This window comes from Diprion similis, chromosome 12 (assembly GCF_021155765.1).
Source record: "Diprion similis isolate iyDipSimi1 chromosome 12, iyDipSimi1.1, whole genome shotgun sequence".
NCBI classification, from domain to species: domain Eukaryota; kingdom Metazoa; phylum Arthropoda; class Insecta; order Hymenoptera; family Diprionidae; genus Diprion; species Diprion similis.
In genome coordinates, this window is record NC_060116.1 from 13,521,079 (window position 1) to 13,539,593 (window position 18,515).

At 41.2% G+C, this 18,515-nt stretch overlaps 3 protein-coding genes across 6 annotated transcripts; 1 reads left to right on the forward strand and 2 right to left on the reverse strand.

Moving 5' to 3' along the window:
- Positions 1-606: 606 nt before the first annotated feature.
- On the reverse strand, positions 607-5,525 carry LOC124413003 (prion-like-(Q/N-rich) domain-bearing protein 25). 4 transcript variants are annotated; one of them, XM_046893287.1, is made up of 8 exons: positions 5,333-5,525; positions 4,009-4,137; positions 3,149-3,289; positions 2,469-2,603; positions 1,897-2,154; positions 1,302-1,397; positions 1,141-1,212; positions 607-1,044 (listed from the first exon to the last, which is right to left on the reverse strand). In XM_046893287.1, the coding sequence occupies exons 1-8, from the start codon at positions 5,463-5,465 to the stop codon at positions 944-946; spliced, it is 1,065 nt and encodes a 354-aa protein (XP_046749243.1). In that variant the 5' UTR covers positions 5,466-5,525; the 3' UTR covers positions 607-943. The 4 variants fall into 4 exon arrangements, with proteins under 4 accessions (XP_046749243.1, XP_046749242.1, XP_046749245.1 ...); XM_046893286.1 differs by lacking the exon at positions 5,333-5,525 and adding an exon at positions 4,679-4,890; XM_046893289.1 differs by lacking the exon at positions 3,149-3,289 and having other exon boundaries at positions 4,679-5,472.
- A 2,187-nt stretch (positions 5,526-7,712) lies between these two features.
- Positions 7,713-9,324, forward strand: LOC124413005 (multiple epidermal growth factor-like domains protein 6). The gene is made up of 7 exons (XM_046893290.1): positions 7,713-7,934; positions 8,014-8,163; positions 8,260-8,379; positions 8,478-8,621; positions 8,685-8,822; positions 8,911-9,054; positions 9,153-9,324. Exons 1-7 carry the CDS (start codon positions 7,739-7,741, stop codon positions 9,266-9,268), a joined length of 1,008 nt encoding a protein of 335 aa, XP_046749246.1. The 5' UTR covers positions 7,713-7,738; the 3' UTR covers positions 9,269-9,324.
- Positions 9,325-10,257: 933 nt separating this feature from the next.
- On the reverse strand, positions 10,258-18,090 carry LOC124413006 (prion-like-(Q/N-rich) domain-bearing protein 25). The gene is made up of 7 exons (XM_046893291.1): positions 17,767-18,090; positions 13,743-13,913; positions 13,420-13,560; positions 12,732-12,863; positions 11,926-12,192; positions 11,615-11,782; positions 10,258-11,337 (listed from the first exon to the last, which is right to left on the reverse strand). The coding sequence occupies exons 1-7, from the start codon at positions 17,825-17,827 to the stop codon at positions 11,273-11,275; spliced, it is 1,005 nt and encodes a 334-aa protein (XP_046749247.1). The 5' UTR covers positions 17,828-18,090; the 3' UTR covers positions 10,258-11,272.
- Positions 18,091-18,515: the final 425 nt, after the last annotated feature.

An 18,515-nucleotide genomic window follows, 5' to 3' on the forward strand; every position in this document is an offset into this window, starting at 1 on the left:
GGCACGTTATCAAATGTACATTTGGAAAAATTGAAATAACATTCCTTCGTTTTTTGTTCAGTGTATCTTATAGCAGTCTTCGTGAAAATATTTTTTGTAAATTCGTTGTAAATATTTGATATTTAACGTATAATATACGTTGGAAACAATACACGTATTCCTAAAATTTATTAGACCGAGGCAAATTCGATGCTGATAAACAACGTTGTGGTCACATTATATTCAAAGGTGTAACTGTTATCGGGTTTCACGATGCAGGACTCAATTTATCGCTTGGTTTGGTGCCACTGTGGAGGGGTTTCTTTTAACTCGGTGGGTTTATTGTTGCATTTGGAAACTTGATACAATTGTGGGACAGCATGGATCGATGATAGTTTAATTTTTCGGAATATCGAATGATTTTCGTCTTACTCGAGGAAAAAGTAAACTATCATAAAATATTGATTTAGTTTTTTCAAAGTTTTGTAAAGCGAGCTTCTGTTTGGAAATTAGGTGCTTTTCAATGATCCTTGACTTTCCGCAGGGTATCCAATCTTATCAGTTGATTAGGTTATTCTTCACCGATTCGTTCGGTGAAAGAGTAATCGAATGAAAATTTAATTGCTATAACAGTAACTATAATAGATATATTTTTTCATCATTATTGTCACTTGCAATACGAGTATATTCTATTTACAATTCTCTATATAGAAGAAACGACAAAAAAATAAATGACAAAATTGAATAAATAATAATCATACAACTAATTCACTTTGGATGCGATGAATTTGTACTGGTAAATAATCCAAACACTACATGCGTACGGAGATGATTAGCACGGATTCATCCTTTGGGGGTTTAAGATTCAAAATTCCGGTCTATTACCATAACATATATATGTATAAGCGACGACGAGTCGGAGTAGATAACGAACAATTATCTGCACCTTAAATGGGTCTATAATTTATGTTTTAAAACAAAATCTTTCCCGAAACAACGTGGGGAGAATTGGGAATATCGATAAAACGAAAAGAAGCTCCGTCGTAAAGTTGACAATAGTTGCACCTGAAATTCAAAAGTCAAGAAAAACCGAGTCATCACTAAATTCAACGAATAATACCTTACTCACAACGAGGACGATCGCATTTCAAATATAATTACCGTTTTCACTATATTGGACACAGTCGAGAGAATCCTCGGTGGTCATGTAATTGTTTGCGCAAGTACAGATTCCTGCAAAAAAGATAAGATAACGTAATTAGTGCACAACGTCTGTTGTTCCCCTTAAAATGAGAAACCGAGGAAAAGTATCGCTCAATTACCATCGATGCAATCGACGCTGGTTACCTCCGACGAATTCGAATTCTTGTAAGTCCGCGTAACGCACTGTTGATGACTCGTGCAAGACCCACTCAGCACTGAAACAATACGTACCGAGAACAGCATGAGAGTTGTTAATTTAGGCGCAAAAGGCGGAAGTACGCTTGAAAAGTTTTCCAACAATTCCACAAAGAACGTGTAGGTCTTGTCTTAACCAAATTGATGGACTGTAAAGGAAAATGGGGGCGTGGCTAATTGCAAGCAATATGGCGACGAGAACTGAGCTTCCAGAGAATTCTTTTAGGTCAATTACGCGAATGCAAAAGAACAGAAAACTCAGTGCAAGCTGTGAACTTTTCGTTATTTCTCAAGGAATCGATATGCCGAAAAAATACGATTATAGAAAACTTTTAAAACTAAATACGGCGCACTAAGAGTTACGCATTTTTCTGACTTCAGATATCACAGCAACATATTTTCGGTCCCAATTCTCAAATCTTGCACCCTGGCTCATGTTACCATGTAGTTTTAACCCAATAACAATTCAATCTATAATATACATATATACCAATTCTGAAACTTGCGCTGTAGACTCACCGACGCTCTTCACGCAGATCGGTCCACGCTGATGGTAGTTGGTTTTACAGGCACAACTGCCCTCTCTGCATCCCGAGTGGCTCACGTACTCCTGACACTGAGAGTCTTCCTCGCAGGGTTCGCCGACGGTGTTCGCAACCTTCAAACACCGCTTTTGATCCCCCGATATTACGTGGTCAACCCGACACCGACAGATGTCGTAACACTTGGAGTTCGTCGTCACGCATTCCTCGTCGCCAGAGCATTCATCCCCCAGATCTGAAACGAACGTGTATACAGGATCTAGCATACCGGATTATTTCTCTGATGTGTCGCACAAGGACCCCTTATTATAGGCAAATCAGGGTACAACTCCACTCTGAGCGGGTGCGATGTTCTTTTGTTAGGACGCGGCTGACGTCACTTCGGCAAAACTCTGAGCTGCTCAGAGTAGACTTGTACCCCGATTTGCCTATAATTAGGAGTTCTCATGGGGCACATCACGGAAATAACCTGGTATAAAGATAAGATTATTCTCAATGACTGCAGCGGGTTGCGCAGAATGTGAGAGCAAAGAACGACGTCAGACTCACTCGAACTCTTTATACACCGGGTTCCGTTTTCGTTCGGATGATGCTGTAACGGACAGGTGCAGAACCCGGTCTCACAATAGCTCGGTGAACCCTCGACGTGACAGTTATCCGTCACTTGGCAGATCTCGCCGATACCTGAAATTTTCGATCTTGTGATGACACGCATGTTTGAGAAATTTTCAAGAGCTTCAACACTCGGCTAAAAGGTTCAAGGATAATATATCGTAGTCAGATCGTGAATTACAATGCAGTAAATCCCGTTTAAAACGGTGACCGTTTTCCTTCTTCCGTAACGGTCGATCCAATCGACTTGGAATTCTTCATACTTATGAGTATAATACAGTTAGTCGTCAGACCTTACATCTTCTTTGGGTTCTCTAAGCCAGCTCTTGCCACGACCATGCGGTCTTCCTCGCATACATCTAGGTTATAGGTATTACCTGCCTTTTCAACGCTTTGGCTGTTTCACTAACACACACTAGGCTGCGGTGTCTCTTATACTCGCACCAGGAAATGCAGGAGAGTCAAATCACCGACATCTCGAGTCATCAGTCACGGTCCGTGAAGCCTTGAAGAGGCCTCCGTGAGAGCACCGTTTTCAAGATACCTTGTTTCTATTCTGTCTCAATCATTCAGATTCATTCGCTAAGCCCAAGTCAAGTTCCAACGTCTGCACTCACGTTTCGTCTCGAAACATCGTCCCCCCTGGAAGTGGGAAGCCGCGGAACAGCCACAAGCTCCGTCCCGGCACTCCGCCTGAGCGGCGAACGTCACCTGGCACTGCATGTCTATGATACAGGGATCCCCGAGCTTGGTGGCGACTGAAAAACAAAAAAAATCCATTCAGTAATTCTTGATGCATTGTTCCAATGCGCGTGAATCCGAGCTAATAGCCAGAAGAGTTTCAGAAATTTATGACAGTGGTAACCGAATCGGATCAGACCGTTAACCGTGCCATACGGTTCTCCAACACTGCGCAGCTTAGACGAGGATATAAATAAAACTCGATTTGTGTATTACAAGGTGCTGCAGGCTGCTCGTCCAGCACGCTTTGCCATGTATAATGTTTTTCGTTATATTTGTTTACTCAGTTGGTGTATCACGCTCAAAAAAAGGAAGCACATTTCACAACGTCGCACCGGGTACATCCTCACACACACGATGCTCTTGACCGTGCATTACGTGTAGATTATAGGTATGCTTGTACATCGGTGGGGCAATTTCGTCGTGCACGAGTCCTAGACCGGAACGAAACCAACAAGATACTTCCACTTATGCTATCTCACCGCAGGTTAAATGAGTCCAAAAGACAATGGATCAGCGATATCGTAATTAAGTTTTAACCGTATCCGGCTTGGCACGAGTTGATAACGCGGTGTGCTGATAATCTCGGGCTAATTGATCGGCAAGGTGAAATTAGTGAAGAGCGCGCAGCGCGTTGCAAAAAAAAATCGGATTGTAAAAAGTAATTCACAGGCAGGATTTCACTGGGTTAGATAGCTCTGAAAATTTTCACCTTCAAATATGCTCAATTACTCACTCGCCAAACATTGTGCGTGAGTTCTGTTCCTGTCAACGAAGAAACCCTCCTTGCATTTGCAGGTCTCCTGTGACTGGCAGTAAGCATTCTCAACGCAGTCACTGTCATAATTACAGGCAGCCAAAGTCTCTGAAATCACAGGAAAAAATTAAATCAAACGTTAATAAGTGATGAGCGAATGCACGGATTTCGAGCACATGGTCCTTGGCACATGATTATTCTAATTAGCATGTGCCGATGTAAAGTATTGTTCAAAGACTCTGCGCATGTAGCGCATAACATCGTTTCACAACGACAACAATATTTCCACAACAACACCGATGCTCATTACAACGCTGTGTCAATGTAACCGCGAAAATTCTTCTACTCCGAAAATGTCAAAACAACCGGATGCATAAACGGCGGTAATTTTATTGTCCAATTATCGGTATAGAATATTGCAGCAGCGATCCTGCGCGTTAACGCGGGAATATTTGAATAACTGCGTCGCGGTGCCGCGGTGAGAATTGGCACGCGGTTACGTAAGACGTTCTGTCAAACACGAAATGGCCCGTATAATTGCGGCTGTTTGTTAATCGTCTATAGATAGACGGAGCATAACGAGCGTTATGTATATACACTGGTTAATTATACGTTAGTTGAATTAAGATGACGACGATGATGTACCCACTCGGTTTTTGCGGGCCCGAATTCCCGTCCGTCAGCGAGGCAGGCTGCATCGAGACGTAGACAGCGCTGCTAAACGAGTGTGCGAAAATGACGATTATAGTTATTATTATTATCGATTCGGTGCTCCGAGGTCTCGTCATTAGGCACTATAATACTCCTCGCGTTTCCTCGCCTCGTTATATATTTTCTCCGTATTATTACAGGTGTAGTATTTCGTTTTCTTGGGCGTAAAAATCGTCCACGCACCACAACAAGATCCAACAATACAATCCTCGACCAAGTGCGCCGAATTTTATTAAGCCAGACGCGGGCCAGACGCGCACATTCGAAACTGCGGGGCCCGAAGCGATTCAGTTTCACTTCGGGTCAGACGACGCGAGCGGCTAGCGTGGGCCTAATCCGAGCCGGTAAGAACTCGGGGCCCTACAAATCCGGTCGAGTAACTATACACGGAGGACTCGATTTTGGGACCGCTTAGGCGTTTCCCATGCTCGCGAGTGGCGCAGTATCATCGTTGAGGTCACGTCGCGTCGTTTCTGGTGTGGGTACCAGTGCTTTCTATTCACGCGGTCCCGCGACCTGGGGAAGCACCTCCGACCGTTTTCACACGCCTTCAGGCCAACTCGAAAATCGTAAGTAGATACTGCGAACTCACGTCTGTCGAGAATATGCGCGTGGTGCTGAGTCGCGCCGAAGACTGAAGCCAGTCGTGCTAATACCAGGTAAAAAACTACGAGGAGTGCCGGCGCCCCGACGGGGGTTCCGGTTAGCCGACCGGGACGATGCATTTCCTGGTTCTTCCCGCCTCCCACTTCAACCCCTTGAAAAAAGGGTTTCCCTAATTTCCTTTTCCTGGGAAAAGTTTTTTTTCACTTAATCACGGGGTCGTTTTCACTCGCATAATATGCATCTCGTTCGATTTCACTGCGCTATAAATTTAATTATAATGTGTGTATACATATATGTATTGCACTACGCACAAAAATTCGCGGCTCTATACTAATCGAAGTATAAAAGGTACGGAGCTGGTTAGCGTCGGGACGTGAGTGAGACGCCATGCTTCAAGGGACGCTCTGATGCCTCAATTATGTGCACCTTATCTACTTACGCTTTTTATCTTATCGCTTCTCGTCACCGGGCTATTCCAGGCTCCATGGTGTCGTCTGATTGTCACTGGATTTTTACGCGGTGGATTATTGCTCGGGTATCACAGCTGCATAACGCCGATGCAGTTGAGCCGATGAAAATCATTGTGCAATGATAGCGGTGCAGGGCCCGCCTTCTAGAGATTTCGATACATCGGACGCCGAATTCCTTTCGGACTATCCACTTTAAGGGGCACAGACATAAGCTTAAGACACTCGAACCCATAACGAGGGTATCCGACGTAATTTGCTTTCACGTTTGAGTTTCTTCGATGAAGAACCCCGACGTTGATATATATATATATATATACATTTTTTTTTTATGTTATACCGAAGAGACTCAAGAAGCTGAAATTATGTCGAGGCTAATTAATGTAATGTTAAATTCAAGGAAAGACGCTAATAGGAGTTGTTATATCACAGGCTTGCCTCGTTTCTTATACAGACGCGTCTTGAGGTCAGTGAAATATTACCAAATAGTATAAGCATTAAAAACATCCTTCCAAAAGATTGAAGGATTGGTTTTTCATTTGTCTCAAATCTCCAAGTCAGTTTTTGCCCGCGGATTTTTAACAAGCTGTTGATCTGAACTCTGATCCAGTAACGAGCTAGACCAAACCACTCGCAACAATTAAACCGTATTAATTTCCTCTCTTTTTCAGAGAACTCACCTTAGATAATCACGATATTTAGCCTTATCGGTACGTTTTTCAGAAACAGAATCAACGCACTTTTGGTGAGCTGAAAATCCGATTACGTAATCAGGTAGGTACGTATTAGTGCTCGTGATCTATCGATGCACGATGAGTAATTTGGACCTCAAAGGAACGGTCTCAATCACTATAGGAGTTAATCGAGCATCGGCCCTTGTGCTCGGCTCTGGAGCTCGGAGTCTGGCCATGAACGCTATATTTACTGTAACTACTAGCTTGTTATGCCGTCGAACTGACTCAAGGCTCAAGCTGAACGCTCTGTTTGGCTCGTGCCTGGATGTGGGTAATACGTACCTTCTTATTTTTTACCTTACACATACGTACATTACGGCTACACGTACAATATGCGATAATTAGAAACGCTTTGCGTGTTTTATACCTACTCATATCAGAATTTTCGAACAGCTGCACAGCCAGGCTCAGGTATCAGCGCTTGATTTCTGGAATTTGATCGATTTACAGTGATTAAAAATGTTTGGTAGATCGAGATGTCGATCAGCACGATCATGATGTAGAAAAAAAAAAAAAAAAAATCGAACGGATTGAGCGGCTAATTATTATTAATTAAACATATTGTTCCAGCAAGTCCACTTTATACTTGTGTTATTTGTTATATTTCTGTTAATCAATGTGAAACACATTTTTGTTATTTTAACATTTGAATCGTCACGTCAGCAATCGATTTGTAAGTTTTACTTTTTCTTTCATTTAGTAATAGGGTGAAAAATGGCTGAATCAATTTCAAAATTTTAGGGGTCTTGATGGGACTTTTTTTCTAACCGTGCGTAGACGCCATTATTTTATTTACATCGAACGGATTCACGCTTATTATACTCGAGGCTGTAATTTCGGTAAAAAAATCGAAATGATCTCCTCTGCGCGTGATTTCAGCGATCAGCAAAATTCGCTTGGGTAACACCTGCATTAATTTTCATTCACACAAAACAATATAGTCTCGTATCAGTATTTCGAGATTAGACAAATCTGAGTTATCTGTAATTTTTCACGACCGAAGATTATATAAGCGATTGTATTAACGATACAAAAATATTTGAGCAGAAAACAGCGACTCGGGTTACATCGTCGTGATTTTCTGCTAGTTTGCACGCATATTTCTCTGGTTCGTTTCTTTTATCGATACTTCAGACTCACCAAAGCTGAAAGATTTGACGCAAAAAACTGTCAGCGTCGCTTTTCTGCACGATGGCATTGAGAAAAAGTTTGCCAACTCTGATGGTTATCTGCATTATTTTCGCGACCCAAACCAGCGACGCTAATTTGTGGGACGAGTGCTGGTCGAACTGGATGTGCAATGACTGGCAGCTGACGTGCGTGAATTTTCAATGCACCTGTATCAACCCCTACGTGCCTTCGATGGACAACACGAAATGCGTAGTAGGTGAGAAAGTCAGCTGGAAAAATGGAAATGCGAGTATTTTTTCCGCTAATTCTGTACTTCCATAATTTTTTCCCGGCAGGAATTGACGGCATCTGCGAAAGATATCAAGACGAGTGTTACGACCCGAACGCCCATTGTAACCAGACGAATCTCTGGGTAGGTTCCGGAAGCTGGTGCGCCTGTAAGGAAGGCTTTACTCAGGATGAGGAAACTCGGTTGTGCGCGACAAGTAAGTGCGAATTGTTCGGATAGACGTCTTCAAGTTCAAAGAAGTGTAAAGCCTTGAAAAGCGAGTTCCTTTTTGTCATCTTGCCTCCTCGCACAGACCTTGGCGAAGAATGCGAGGCTGAGGGTACTTCCTGCATCGAAGGAAGTTGCGTCGACGGAACCTGCCAATGTCCTGCGGGTCTTTCGCCGAGTCAATTTGCGGACAGTTGTGGAGTCGGTAAGTCGTCGCTTCTTCGGCGTTAGTTCAATCCTGCAATTAGCAAGGATGTAGACCGAAAAAAATTGCTTCCTTGTCTTTGCCCGTGAAATCGAAAGCTGTTGGTGGCACCTGCACCGATGATCATCCAACTTGTGCCGATCCTTACGCGGAATGCGAAGGTCCTGGTAGCCCCTGCCAGTGCAAAGAAGGACATCAGGCGGTGGCGAGAGAAGAGGATGGAATGACTATCTGCAAAACAGGCGAGTAGAGAATTTCACTTAGATTTGCATCAACTTGTACCATGTTTTTGCAATTTTTTTCAGCGCTCGGTGGCACTTGCCAAACCGCGAGTGAATGCGCTGCTTTTAACACGTCCTGCGAGCTTTTGCGACAAGGGATTTCAGCTTGCACTTGCGTCGTGAGCTTCGTGCCGTCAGGAGATCGGACCGCTTGTTTACCAGGTGAAGAAGTCTATGCGTGGTGATAATAAAAAAAAAGAAAGGAAAATGGTAGGGAAAAAAAGTTGGCTGATAAAACGTCTGATTTCAGTCGCGAATCACTGGGGGAGTGCGTGTGAGGAAGATTTGCAATGCACCGCGATGTTTGGAAGGTACAGCACCTGTTCGAACAACATCTGCGACTGTCAGATCGGATACATTTATTCCGCTGCAGATTTTGGATGCGTTGCCATACGTAACTATACCATTTTTTATTTATTTTTTTTTTTAATTTGTTGGTTTGTCAGCTGTAATCAGGATCACGTAGCATTCATTTCACTTGCCGATTTGCAGACGGAGTTGCGCCCAGATCTACTTCCGAATCGGTTAAACTACTCGCGACGACTTTGCTGCCTTACTTACCGACAGAAGCGAAGATAGCTGTCCACGAGATTCTGGATGAATTGTGAAAAACGTAAGGATTTTGTTGAATAAATCGTTCCGAATATTGAGCTAAGGGTTTATTTATTGGAAGCCGTTTTATTCAAGTATAATGTGAAAAATCCTGTACATTATTTACGCCGATTTCACATTTAAACGGTGAAGTGAAAGTCATTACGAGATAAATTTTTTGACAAGACTGTGTAAAGAGAATTAAATTTTTTTTTAGAAATATGAGGCTCATGTAAACTCGTAACATATATTACTCATTAAATACTGATTAAAATCGCGATGTAAATTAATCTTCGTCGACATTTACGTAAGAACACTTTTCATCCTTTCTCATTTACAAACATCTCATTTCATATCAGCAGCTTGAGTGCAAAAATATATTTTTAACGCACACATTTGTCTTGGAAATAACTCATATTCTGTACACAAAGAGCGATTTACTTTCACGTGATAATAGCCGCAAGTTTGAGAACGAGCTTTACAGTATTCCAAATTTCAGTCAAGACTTCGAAAAGCAAATCTCGCTCACCAGATAAGTACAGGAAATTTAATCGTTTCCCATTTTTAACCGCAAAATCAAACCGATTAGCTTGTCCTCAATTCCATTTCCGGTTTCTTTGTGAACCTCGATTAGGAACCGGAAAGTGACGGAAGTTGCGTAGGCGAAACGTGCGAATACCTTGCCGGTCTTGTTTCAAGCTGCGATGCGGATCGACGGGGATAAATTTACATCCACATATTGTAACAGCGTGGATCGTTATTGCAATCTATGAGACTTTTATTCCTCTCCTAGTTTCCGTTGAGTAAATACTTAATAATTTTATAATTGATTTTTTCGGTTTGTTACAGATTTTTATTAAAAAATCAAATGAAAAGAAATAAAATTAGATCTACACGCGTGTACACGTAATATCATTTATCTGAGAATAAAGAATTGATAATGAATATGACGATTCACTCAAACTCACATGGAGATTGTATAATAATAAAATATAAAGCCTATACGTATTATGTATGATACTTTACTTAGCGATTGTTACAGATGAAATTTAAGTAACGAAACGAAATTTTACCCGCAGTGTAAATAATGAATGTAAGATTCAAATTTCACGAGCAAACTACATTATAGTAATATCACGTTGAATTCATAAATCACGATAAAGTTACTCGAGCATGTATGGAGTAATGATGATATCAATTCATATGATGAATAATATGCACATATTGGTGAAAAATTGTGTTTCTACACAATTTTCCATTAACATTTACACAGCTGTAAGTGACGCAATTTGTACCGAGAACTTGAAACTGCTCTCCGCGTTTTGCCATGTTTAACTAAAATAATATTTATTACATTTTAAATACACCGTCCGAATGAATATGACAGATGTGTGTATGTGAAGGTGTTTTGATGCAGAAAAAATAAAGGAACGATATCTTTAATATTAAAGAAATATGCAACGACAGCTTTGTTTGAGTTTGGTTATATATTATTTCCCTTGGTTGCTTGTTCGAAACGTTTAAAAAAAATTCCATCTCTTCATCAAAATATTATTCATTTCCAGCACCTCGCACCGCAAGTTTTCTTATACAATTTTCTCATTTACTTAAAAACAAAAAAAAAAAAAACAAAAAAACAACAAGAACAAAAAAAAACACGAATAACAATAATTCCAGCGGCAAGAAACCTTTCAATGAAACACGTTAAACAATAATGAGAATTAAAAAAAAAAAAACAACAACAACAACAACATTAAATTTGATGGAAAATTTCGTTGATGAGGTAATCTTACGATATTTCAATGTGATTTTCACAGATCCTCTCCACATATAACCGCTCTCGAGAATAATTGTCTTTACACGTTTTAGAAAAGTGTAAACATGAATTAGTACACCATGTATGAAATATTATAATCTTTCTGCAGCTACACAACCCGTGTGTATAACATATGATTAACACTGCGATCTCACGTAGCATAGATGATTATTAAGCGCGATTTATAATATCGGTAATGAATTTTTCACAATATTGCAGCAAGAAGACCAAAGTACACCAGAGACGTTGCAAAGATCCCGACGCTGCTCACTGTAAAAGATAAATATTCTAATGAACTTGAATATTTTATAAGAATATAGAATTATTCGCGTGGATTTGTACAGCTTTATACGAAAAAGAAAGAAGAGTCAATAATCTTTGAATCTCAATATTCAGGCTCACAGTCAGCGATTGAACTTTAGCTTCTCATCGGAATCGATTCTTTCACGTTCTTTCAGTAAACTCTCTCTCTCTCACTCTCTCAATTCCGGATATCAAATCGAGACAGTTTGCTGAGGAAATACTTCCAAGCAAATATCAATCTTACATCGATTAGCCGCTGCCTTGCCGCCTTCGACGCATATGCCCTTCTCGTTGTCATATTGTAAGCCCTCGGAACAAGCGCAGACCTTCTTGATGCACTTCAGATCAAGTTTGCCATCTTCGTGGTGGGTATGCGAGCACTCGTGATCGGTTTCGCAGGAATCGTTGACCTCTGAAATCGATAAATGGATAATCCAATATTTGTTTTTGCAATTGCTTACGTCGAAAAGATTGAAATCGATCTATATTTGATCTTAATGAAAAGATCTTCTCTTCTGGAAAGCAATCAACTAAATAAAAGCTCGGACAGCATACTCTTGGTCATTTGGCAATCGTTCGTCGCCGATGAGTGATGGTGATGCTCCGGGCACTGGCAACGTCCGTTCAAACAGACGCCTCCGAGGTGGTCACACTGGATGGATTCCACGCACTGGTCCTCGATCTTCGAAGCCTTGGAAAGACACTCGGTGCCATTCGGATGAATTAGCTTGTCCGATGGGCAGCTGCAGATGTGCTGATTATCGCACACGGCCTCAACGACGTGTTGACACTCCTCCATCGCTGTGCATGGGGCACCAAAAGCTGTGAAGATACACAAAAGTAGGTATCTAGCTGCATTTTATATTCGACAACAGTTTGCGCTCTACCAAAACTGGCGGCAGGAAAAATCTTCTCCATCTTATTACCAGGATGGCGATGGTTAACCTTAGGCGTGACTTCAAAATCAGATGACACAGACCAGAGAAATGAATCAACCATTACGTCAATCAGTTCTTTAGCGCAGTGCAATCGTTTGATGAGATATTTTCGTGAATAATCGTTTCGAGATTTGTGAGTCACGTTTTGCGGTACGATAAAGAAAAAGAACGTATTGGTAGTTGGAATAACCGCATGTGTAATTTCGAAAGGTGATATTTTGGTGGGCATTGTCCGAGGTGACAGGTTTTCAAGAACAATTTATCGATGTGTGTTTAGATGTAACTGGATCCGTTCATATACGCTAATTCAAGTGTATATACCGTTGCACAATCCATTCCTTTCTAATCATTTTCTCATTGTTCTTTTCTTTAGCCCGCAATTCAGGATACAATTCAATCTAGAATATATTATACGTTACTCACCTATTTTCGCCCAGCATGCATTGGATGTGAGATGATAGTTTTCGCGACATTCGCAAACCCCGTTGAGGCAAGTTGTGTTCCAAGCCCGACACTGTACGGATTCCACGCATCCGGATTCTCCGTAACCGAGTCCTGGATGAAAAACAAGTCTGATGATTGAAATTGAATGAACGTTTGAAGAATGTGCGGAACTATAGGCATTCATTCGCGAATTGCGCAATCGCAATCGGTGGAATAAAGAGCGAAGATTGAATCGCCATCTTTGGTCTGTAATGCGGCTAATTCAATTGCTCCGATATTACATACATGGACATGCATATGTATGTATATACCGGCAGGTTAACTTTAATGTAAACAATAAAAATGTGGCGTTTATACGATCTATAGATCGTTTGCGCAGCCTGCGTGTTACGTAACGCGTCTTACATACGCGATCTGAGAAGTGGTTGTTATAGATCTGGCCGAAAAATTCATTACAAATCTTTATACATCTACACATACTATACAATCGGTGTATTTTCGTTTCTTATGCGATTTCGCACACTGCATAGAGTGCAAACGTACTTATATGGAAGTGAACGTTTATACAAAGGTTCGTTAGCAATAGTCACGGTATGAATAGGCGTAAAAAATGTTCTTCGACAATACGAACACCAACGACAATTGCATCGGCTGCCGAATGACTCACCGAGAAGGCACTTGTCGTTATTTTCCGAAGGAAAAAATCCCTGCTTGCAAGCACACTGCTTATTCGTCGTGTTGCAAACTGCATTATTATCCAGCGTGCTACAATCCTTGTTCATAGAACACACGTGTCCTATCAATCCAGCTGAAAGTTAAACGAAATTTGGATTACTCGCAGGACAAAAACTGGCAGTGATTGCATCAAGGGGGTGAAAGGAACGGGGATGAAAATCAGTGCGAGGATCGATAATCTCCTTCTATATTCATGGTCCCGCGTCGATGGGATTTTCTTATGCTCCTGCCCGGAAGAAATTATCCATCACCTACCCTGACCATTTCTCTGACCGGCTTCCGCAGTGTTGTTTAATCCGGGACAATTAACCCGAATTCCATTAGGGGCAAGACACTTGCAGTGACCATCGTCACAAGTAGCTGTGCCAGGCGGTGCGATCAATGGTGTACAGCCATCGTTGTCCTGGCAGGGAATTTCGAAGGAGCCTGTAACAATCAATCAACTTCGTCTCGTACACGCTATTCTCTCATCGTTTGAACGTTCGACGACACAATCAGGCGACAAGACGCAACACAGAGGCGTTACAGGCATGGAGAAGGACGCAACAAACGTTTAACAATGGGACACAGGCACAGCTGCTGGAAAAGCGGAAGAGTTAGTTTGCTGCTGGCGCTTTTTTGCACATATATATAATACATATGTAAATACGTATGAATTAGTCATCGGCAGAATTTGGACGTACAAAAACCTCAACTAGGTGAGGGTGGGGCACGACGAACCCCCTTAAAAATTTGACCACATATAATTTTTTTCTTTTGTTTTCTGACAAATTATCGTAAATCTGATGTATTTGCTTATTTTTAGGCCAATCTGAGATATCTGAGGCATAATGAACCACAAAAAAAAAAAAAATTTGATAAAAATTTTATTTTCTATTTTTTTAGAGGGGGGCTGTCGTGTCCCCTAATAAAATAATTTTCTTTAGAGTTTTGGTAAAATTTTGGTGAATTTGTTCAAAGTAGAAGAAAAATAAATTAATTCAAAAATCGCAACCGAATATACATATATCGTATTGTAAAAAAGCGCGTCGCCGTTTAGAGTCACACCGACAAACGAATTTCCGGTCAGCTCTTATAGTCGAGTTTATAAAAGCCAGACGAAGATCTCGATATTCGACGAATTCCGAACTACACTTGCGGGGTGCTTTGAAGGGGAAAAGAAAGTAAAAAAAAAGTGGACAAAGAGGGGCTAAAAGCTCGATGTTCGACCAGCCAACAAAGACATTCGACTTCTCCTCGAGTCTGGATACCTACAATATCACGTAATGGTTTCGGATTTTCACCATTAAAGTGTGTACAAGGCGGTTGGTTGTTACATCAAGAGCATCGCGTCTTTCATGCGTTTTCGTCAACGCTAAGAATTACCGAGATTGCTTCTAACTCGCACACCCTGTATTGGCGATCATCGTCTTTCCCTTTCGCGTTGCCGTTCACCTACACAGTGTGGCATCTGAAACAGGTACGAGTAACGCTGTTCGAACTTCCAAGAACCGATCAACGATCCAACTCCAGGAGAAGACGGCTACAGTGAGCTGGTCAGTTTCCTGGTCATGAGTTGCGAAACTCGATTTGAGAGCCTCGCAAAATCGAATCGTTATGTCAAACAGGATGTTTTATCGAAGAAGAAGAAGAACAAGAAGAAGGTCTGCGATCGCAGGAATTATTGTTTTGCAAATTTTTGCAGTAAAGTAACCGCGAGTTAAAATCTAAGAATTTTCTATCGCGAAAATGGCGTTCAGACCTGGTGTTCAGATTATGGGAATGATAATAAATTGTATGACATTGAACCAAGGATAGTGAATTACGCATCTTGGTATACAGATTTATATTCCAGGATTTCCAACGTTCGCAATGACTCAGTGTCGATGATGACCCCTGCAGTATACGAGTTGCAATGAGTCACTGTTTGTAGAACGGAAAGTATAAATATGGTCACGTTTTCATTTCCGTTTCGAAACGCGCGATATGAGAATCTGAGAAAAAACCGGCAGCACATGGATTCGGAAATGCGCAGAAAGAATCTTGCACAATTCATCGTAAAATAATTACAATCCTCTGTATATTGAATCTACGAGTATTGAATTATATTAAAAAAAAAAAAAATTCCAGGGCTCGTTTCGAATTCGCGTACAGTATATACAATGCGAATATGGTAATTCCCCGTAAATTCCAGTGACGTAAAATGGCGAATCCTCAAGATAAAATCCTCGAATATTATACATCCAATCTTATTTTCGAACGATGATGTACATACATTTTATATACATATATATATATATATATTTATCTGACAAAAGAGTCTGTAAGTCACGAGTCAATGTTTGTATATTCTATGGCAGACTTACATTTACCGCAATGGCTACAATAGCAACCGAATTTCAAAAGTCGAGGGATTTCCAAGCGATCAAGGTGTTACGTAACGAGATACCCACATACCTGATATAATTTATTCGCATTACACGAGCTCTGAACCGTCTCTGCGAGATGAATATAAATTTTCATTACGATAAAGAACGCGCTGCGGAGCAAAACTGCGCCCGTTTTTGCATCAGTATATATACATATACAACCGCATGCGGGTCCACATGTGTTACAACAATACAAACTATCCCGTATCATGCATACTTAGTACTTACATAAATATGTATATACGTACAGGTTTACGTGTATCCGCGATAAAAATTGGAAACAATGGGAAAAGGAAGAAGGACTTGTACGCTTCGTTGAATTCGCGTGCGTGTACAACGCGATGTTTTATATTATGTATTTACATTACGTAGTGTGAAAAATCTCGGCGATTCGTTATTTGCCTGGGATTAATGTTTTGTCTATTAATCGTACTTGTCTATTGAAACTATCTAAATCCGATTTCTCTCTCTCTTCGATTGGCGCGGATCAGTTATATTATACACAGAAAAATCAGTCATTAATTGTCGATCCGCGACAAAGCAATAATTTCGCTTTCTAAATTTCGTCAGACAGAACAGAGTAGAGTTTTCACAAGTACTCGGTGTGGTGTTATAACTATACCAGGTTACATACGGCATTGAATACTCCGCGTGTTATATATGCCTTTGTTTTATCTTTAGTTTATTGCACGGTAAGACATGTAGGTGTACAATCGTTATCGTTTTTCAACATATGCAACGCGGTCTTATCAGGTTTTACAAGCCAGACGTTAACTTGTACAATGCCGTTTCGAACACGGAGAAACGATGCTCATTATTCTTATTCGCACTCTTTGCCTCGCGGGTCAGATGCGGAAGATAACGAGAAAACCGGATATGCAATCCCCGCAAGGGGAAAAAAAACGTTGAAAAAAACGTTGGTTCATCCAAGCTCAGAACGAGAGAAGCAAAGGCGATGAAGAAACGGTGAACGAGTGCAAAACCCTCGGGGTTTCTCTCTGCCCCGTTATACTTGCGAAACACCATAACGTCATAAGCGGTCAAAGGCAAGAGGGCATCGCCCGAATTTCGCGTAGCTTGAATATATGTATACAGTAATATTATATAAAATTTAATTGCTTCCTGCGAGTCGAACGAAGCCTGGCGATGTAATGACGCCATAGATAATTGGCCTGGCTATGGTGCCGTGCAGAAATCATTCGGAATGGCTCCACCCACAGTCATAACACAAACACAGCATTGCCCTGATCGCTGGTTGATTGCGTATAAATAAACAGAGAGCAGGTATCGCCGTATCGTAATACTTACTCTCTTTGTACGATTTGCTATTTCCATAAGAAATGTGTTTCTCTATGTAGACGGTTCGTGATACGCAACGTGTTGATACAAGCCAATGTGTACCAAAAGTCCTCGCATACCGTCACGGCGGCCTGACATTGTCGTGTTTCGAACACTCAAGTAGGCACCTTTGTAGCAACACATAATATAATAATACAGCTCGGATAAAGTTCCTTCGAAAGAGGCAAATCCTTGGGCAAATATCAACGCATTTATATACACATCGCTTTTATGTGAAAAGAGGAAACGAATCAGCGCAATTATAATTCGCACAGGTACCAGAAATCCCACCGGCAACACGTGGCCGAATTTGCATTACAAGCGAACGTATGAACGCGTTGCAATTATCATTTTTTTTTTTTTTTTTTTTCATCACTTACGTTATTATACACGTAATAAGCGCAAACCACAAGAACAAAAATAGGCTTAATTACATATACACGAAATAATCAAACAAGCAAGAATTGTTATCAAAGGAGTATTGCAGGCTGCATTAATTACCCAAATTAATTAAATAAATCGCATTAATTTACCTTGCGAATTCGAGAAGTCCAAGAGGAGGAGGAACGCCGCGGTCCACACGAGGTACTTCATCCTTAATGCAAGGGTTGTTTTCTCGCTAGTGGTAGATGTTGAATCTTCCCTCACGTCAGAGACAATCGACGTTGTATTATACCCCGAATTGCAATCGGTTCGCTTTTTATCTCCCTCTTGATCACGGCAATGATCCAATCCTACTGCGAACGACCACGCGGGACCAAAGACGCTAACACAAGAACCGACGCCGGCCTTTCGGAGTCATCACCAACGGCTGGAAACTACACTTCACCCCCACCACCGATATACCTGCCCACTTTCCTCACAAAGACTATCCCCACCAGAATTGGTCTCCGGATCTTCTACTCCGGTGTATATATATGTATAATTGGATCTCTGGCTATCGAAAATCCGAGAGCGATTTATTGTCAAATTGTATACCAGGAATTGGGGGGGAGGGGGGAGGGGGGGGGGGGGGGGGCGATATACCGAAATTTCAAACATGCGAAAATAAAATAACGAAAGATGAACTGTTCGAAATCTTAAGTCACTGGTTAGTAGTCGTTCTAATTAACGACACTTTAAAAATCTAGATTTAGAACAATTCATTCTTCTTTATTCGAAATATTGAACCTTCCAAGTTTTGATCTCCACCCCAGGAATTAGTTATACAAGTCGGCTATTTTTCTCTTCATGCTGTTATTGGAAAATGATCATCTGATCGATCGCGCCATGGAAGCTTCAG

Excerpts from the sequence above, each read along its gene's own strand:
- LOC124413003 (XM_046893286.1), bottom strand. The coding sequence starts at position 4,817 with ATGACGAGACCTCGGAGCACCGAATCGATAATAATAATAACTATAATC. Across the intron at positions 4,138-4,678 it reads TTCGGGCCCGCAAAAACCGA|AGACTTTGGCTGCCTGTAAT; the intron begins GTGGGTACATCA and ends CTGTGATTTCAG. Across the intron at positions 2,155-2,468 it reads CCGGTGTATAAAGAGTTCGA|ATCTGGGGGATGAATGCTCT; the intron begins GTGAGTCTGACG and ends CGTTCGTTTCAG.
- LOC124413005 (XM_046893290.1), top strand. The coding sequence starts at position 7,739 with ATGGCATTGAGAAAAAGTTTGCCAACTCTGATGGTTATCTGCATTATT. Across the intron at positions 7,935-8,013 it reads CAACACGAAATGCGTAGTAG|GAATTGACGGCATCTGCGAA; the intron begins GTGAGAAAGTCA and ends TTTTCCCGGCAG. Across the intron at positions 8,164-8,259 it reads AACTCGGTTGTGCGCGACAA|ACCTTGGCGAAGAATGCGAG; the intron begins GTAAGTGCGAAT and ends CTCCTCGCACAG.
- LOC124413006 (XM_046893291.1), bottom strand. The coding sequence starts at position 17,827 with ATGAAGTACCTCGTGTGGACCGCGGCGTTCCTCCTCCTCTTGGACTTC. Across the intron at positions 13,914-17,766 it reads GGACTTCTCGAATTCGCAAG|GCTCCTTCGAAATTCCCTGC; the intron begins GTAAATTAATGC and ends TGATTGTTACAG. Across the intron at positions 12,864-13,419 it reads TAACGACAAGTGCCTTCTCG|GACTCGGTTACGGAGAATCC; the intron begins GTGAGTCATTCG and ends TTTTTCATCCAG.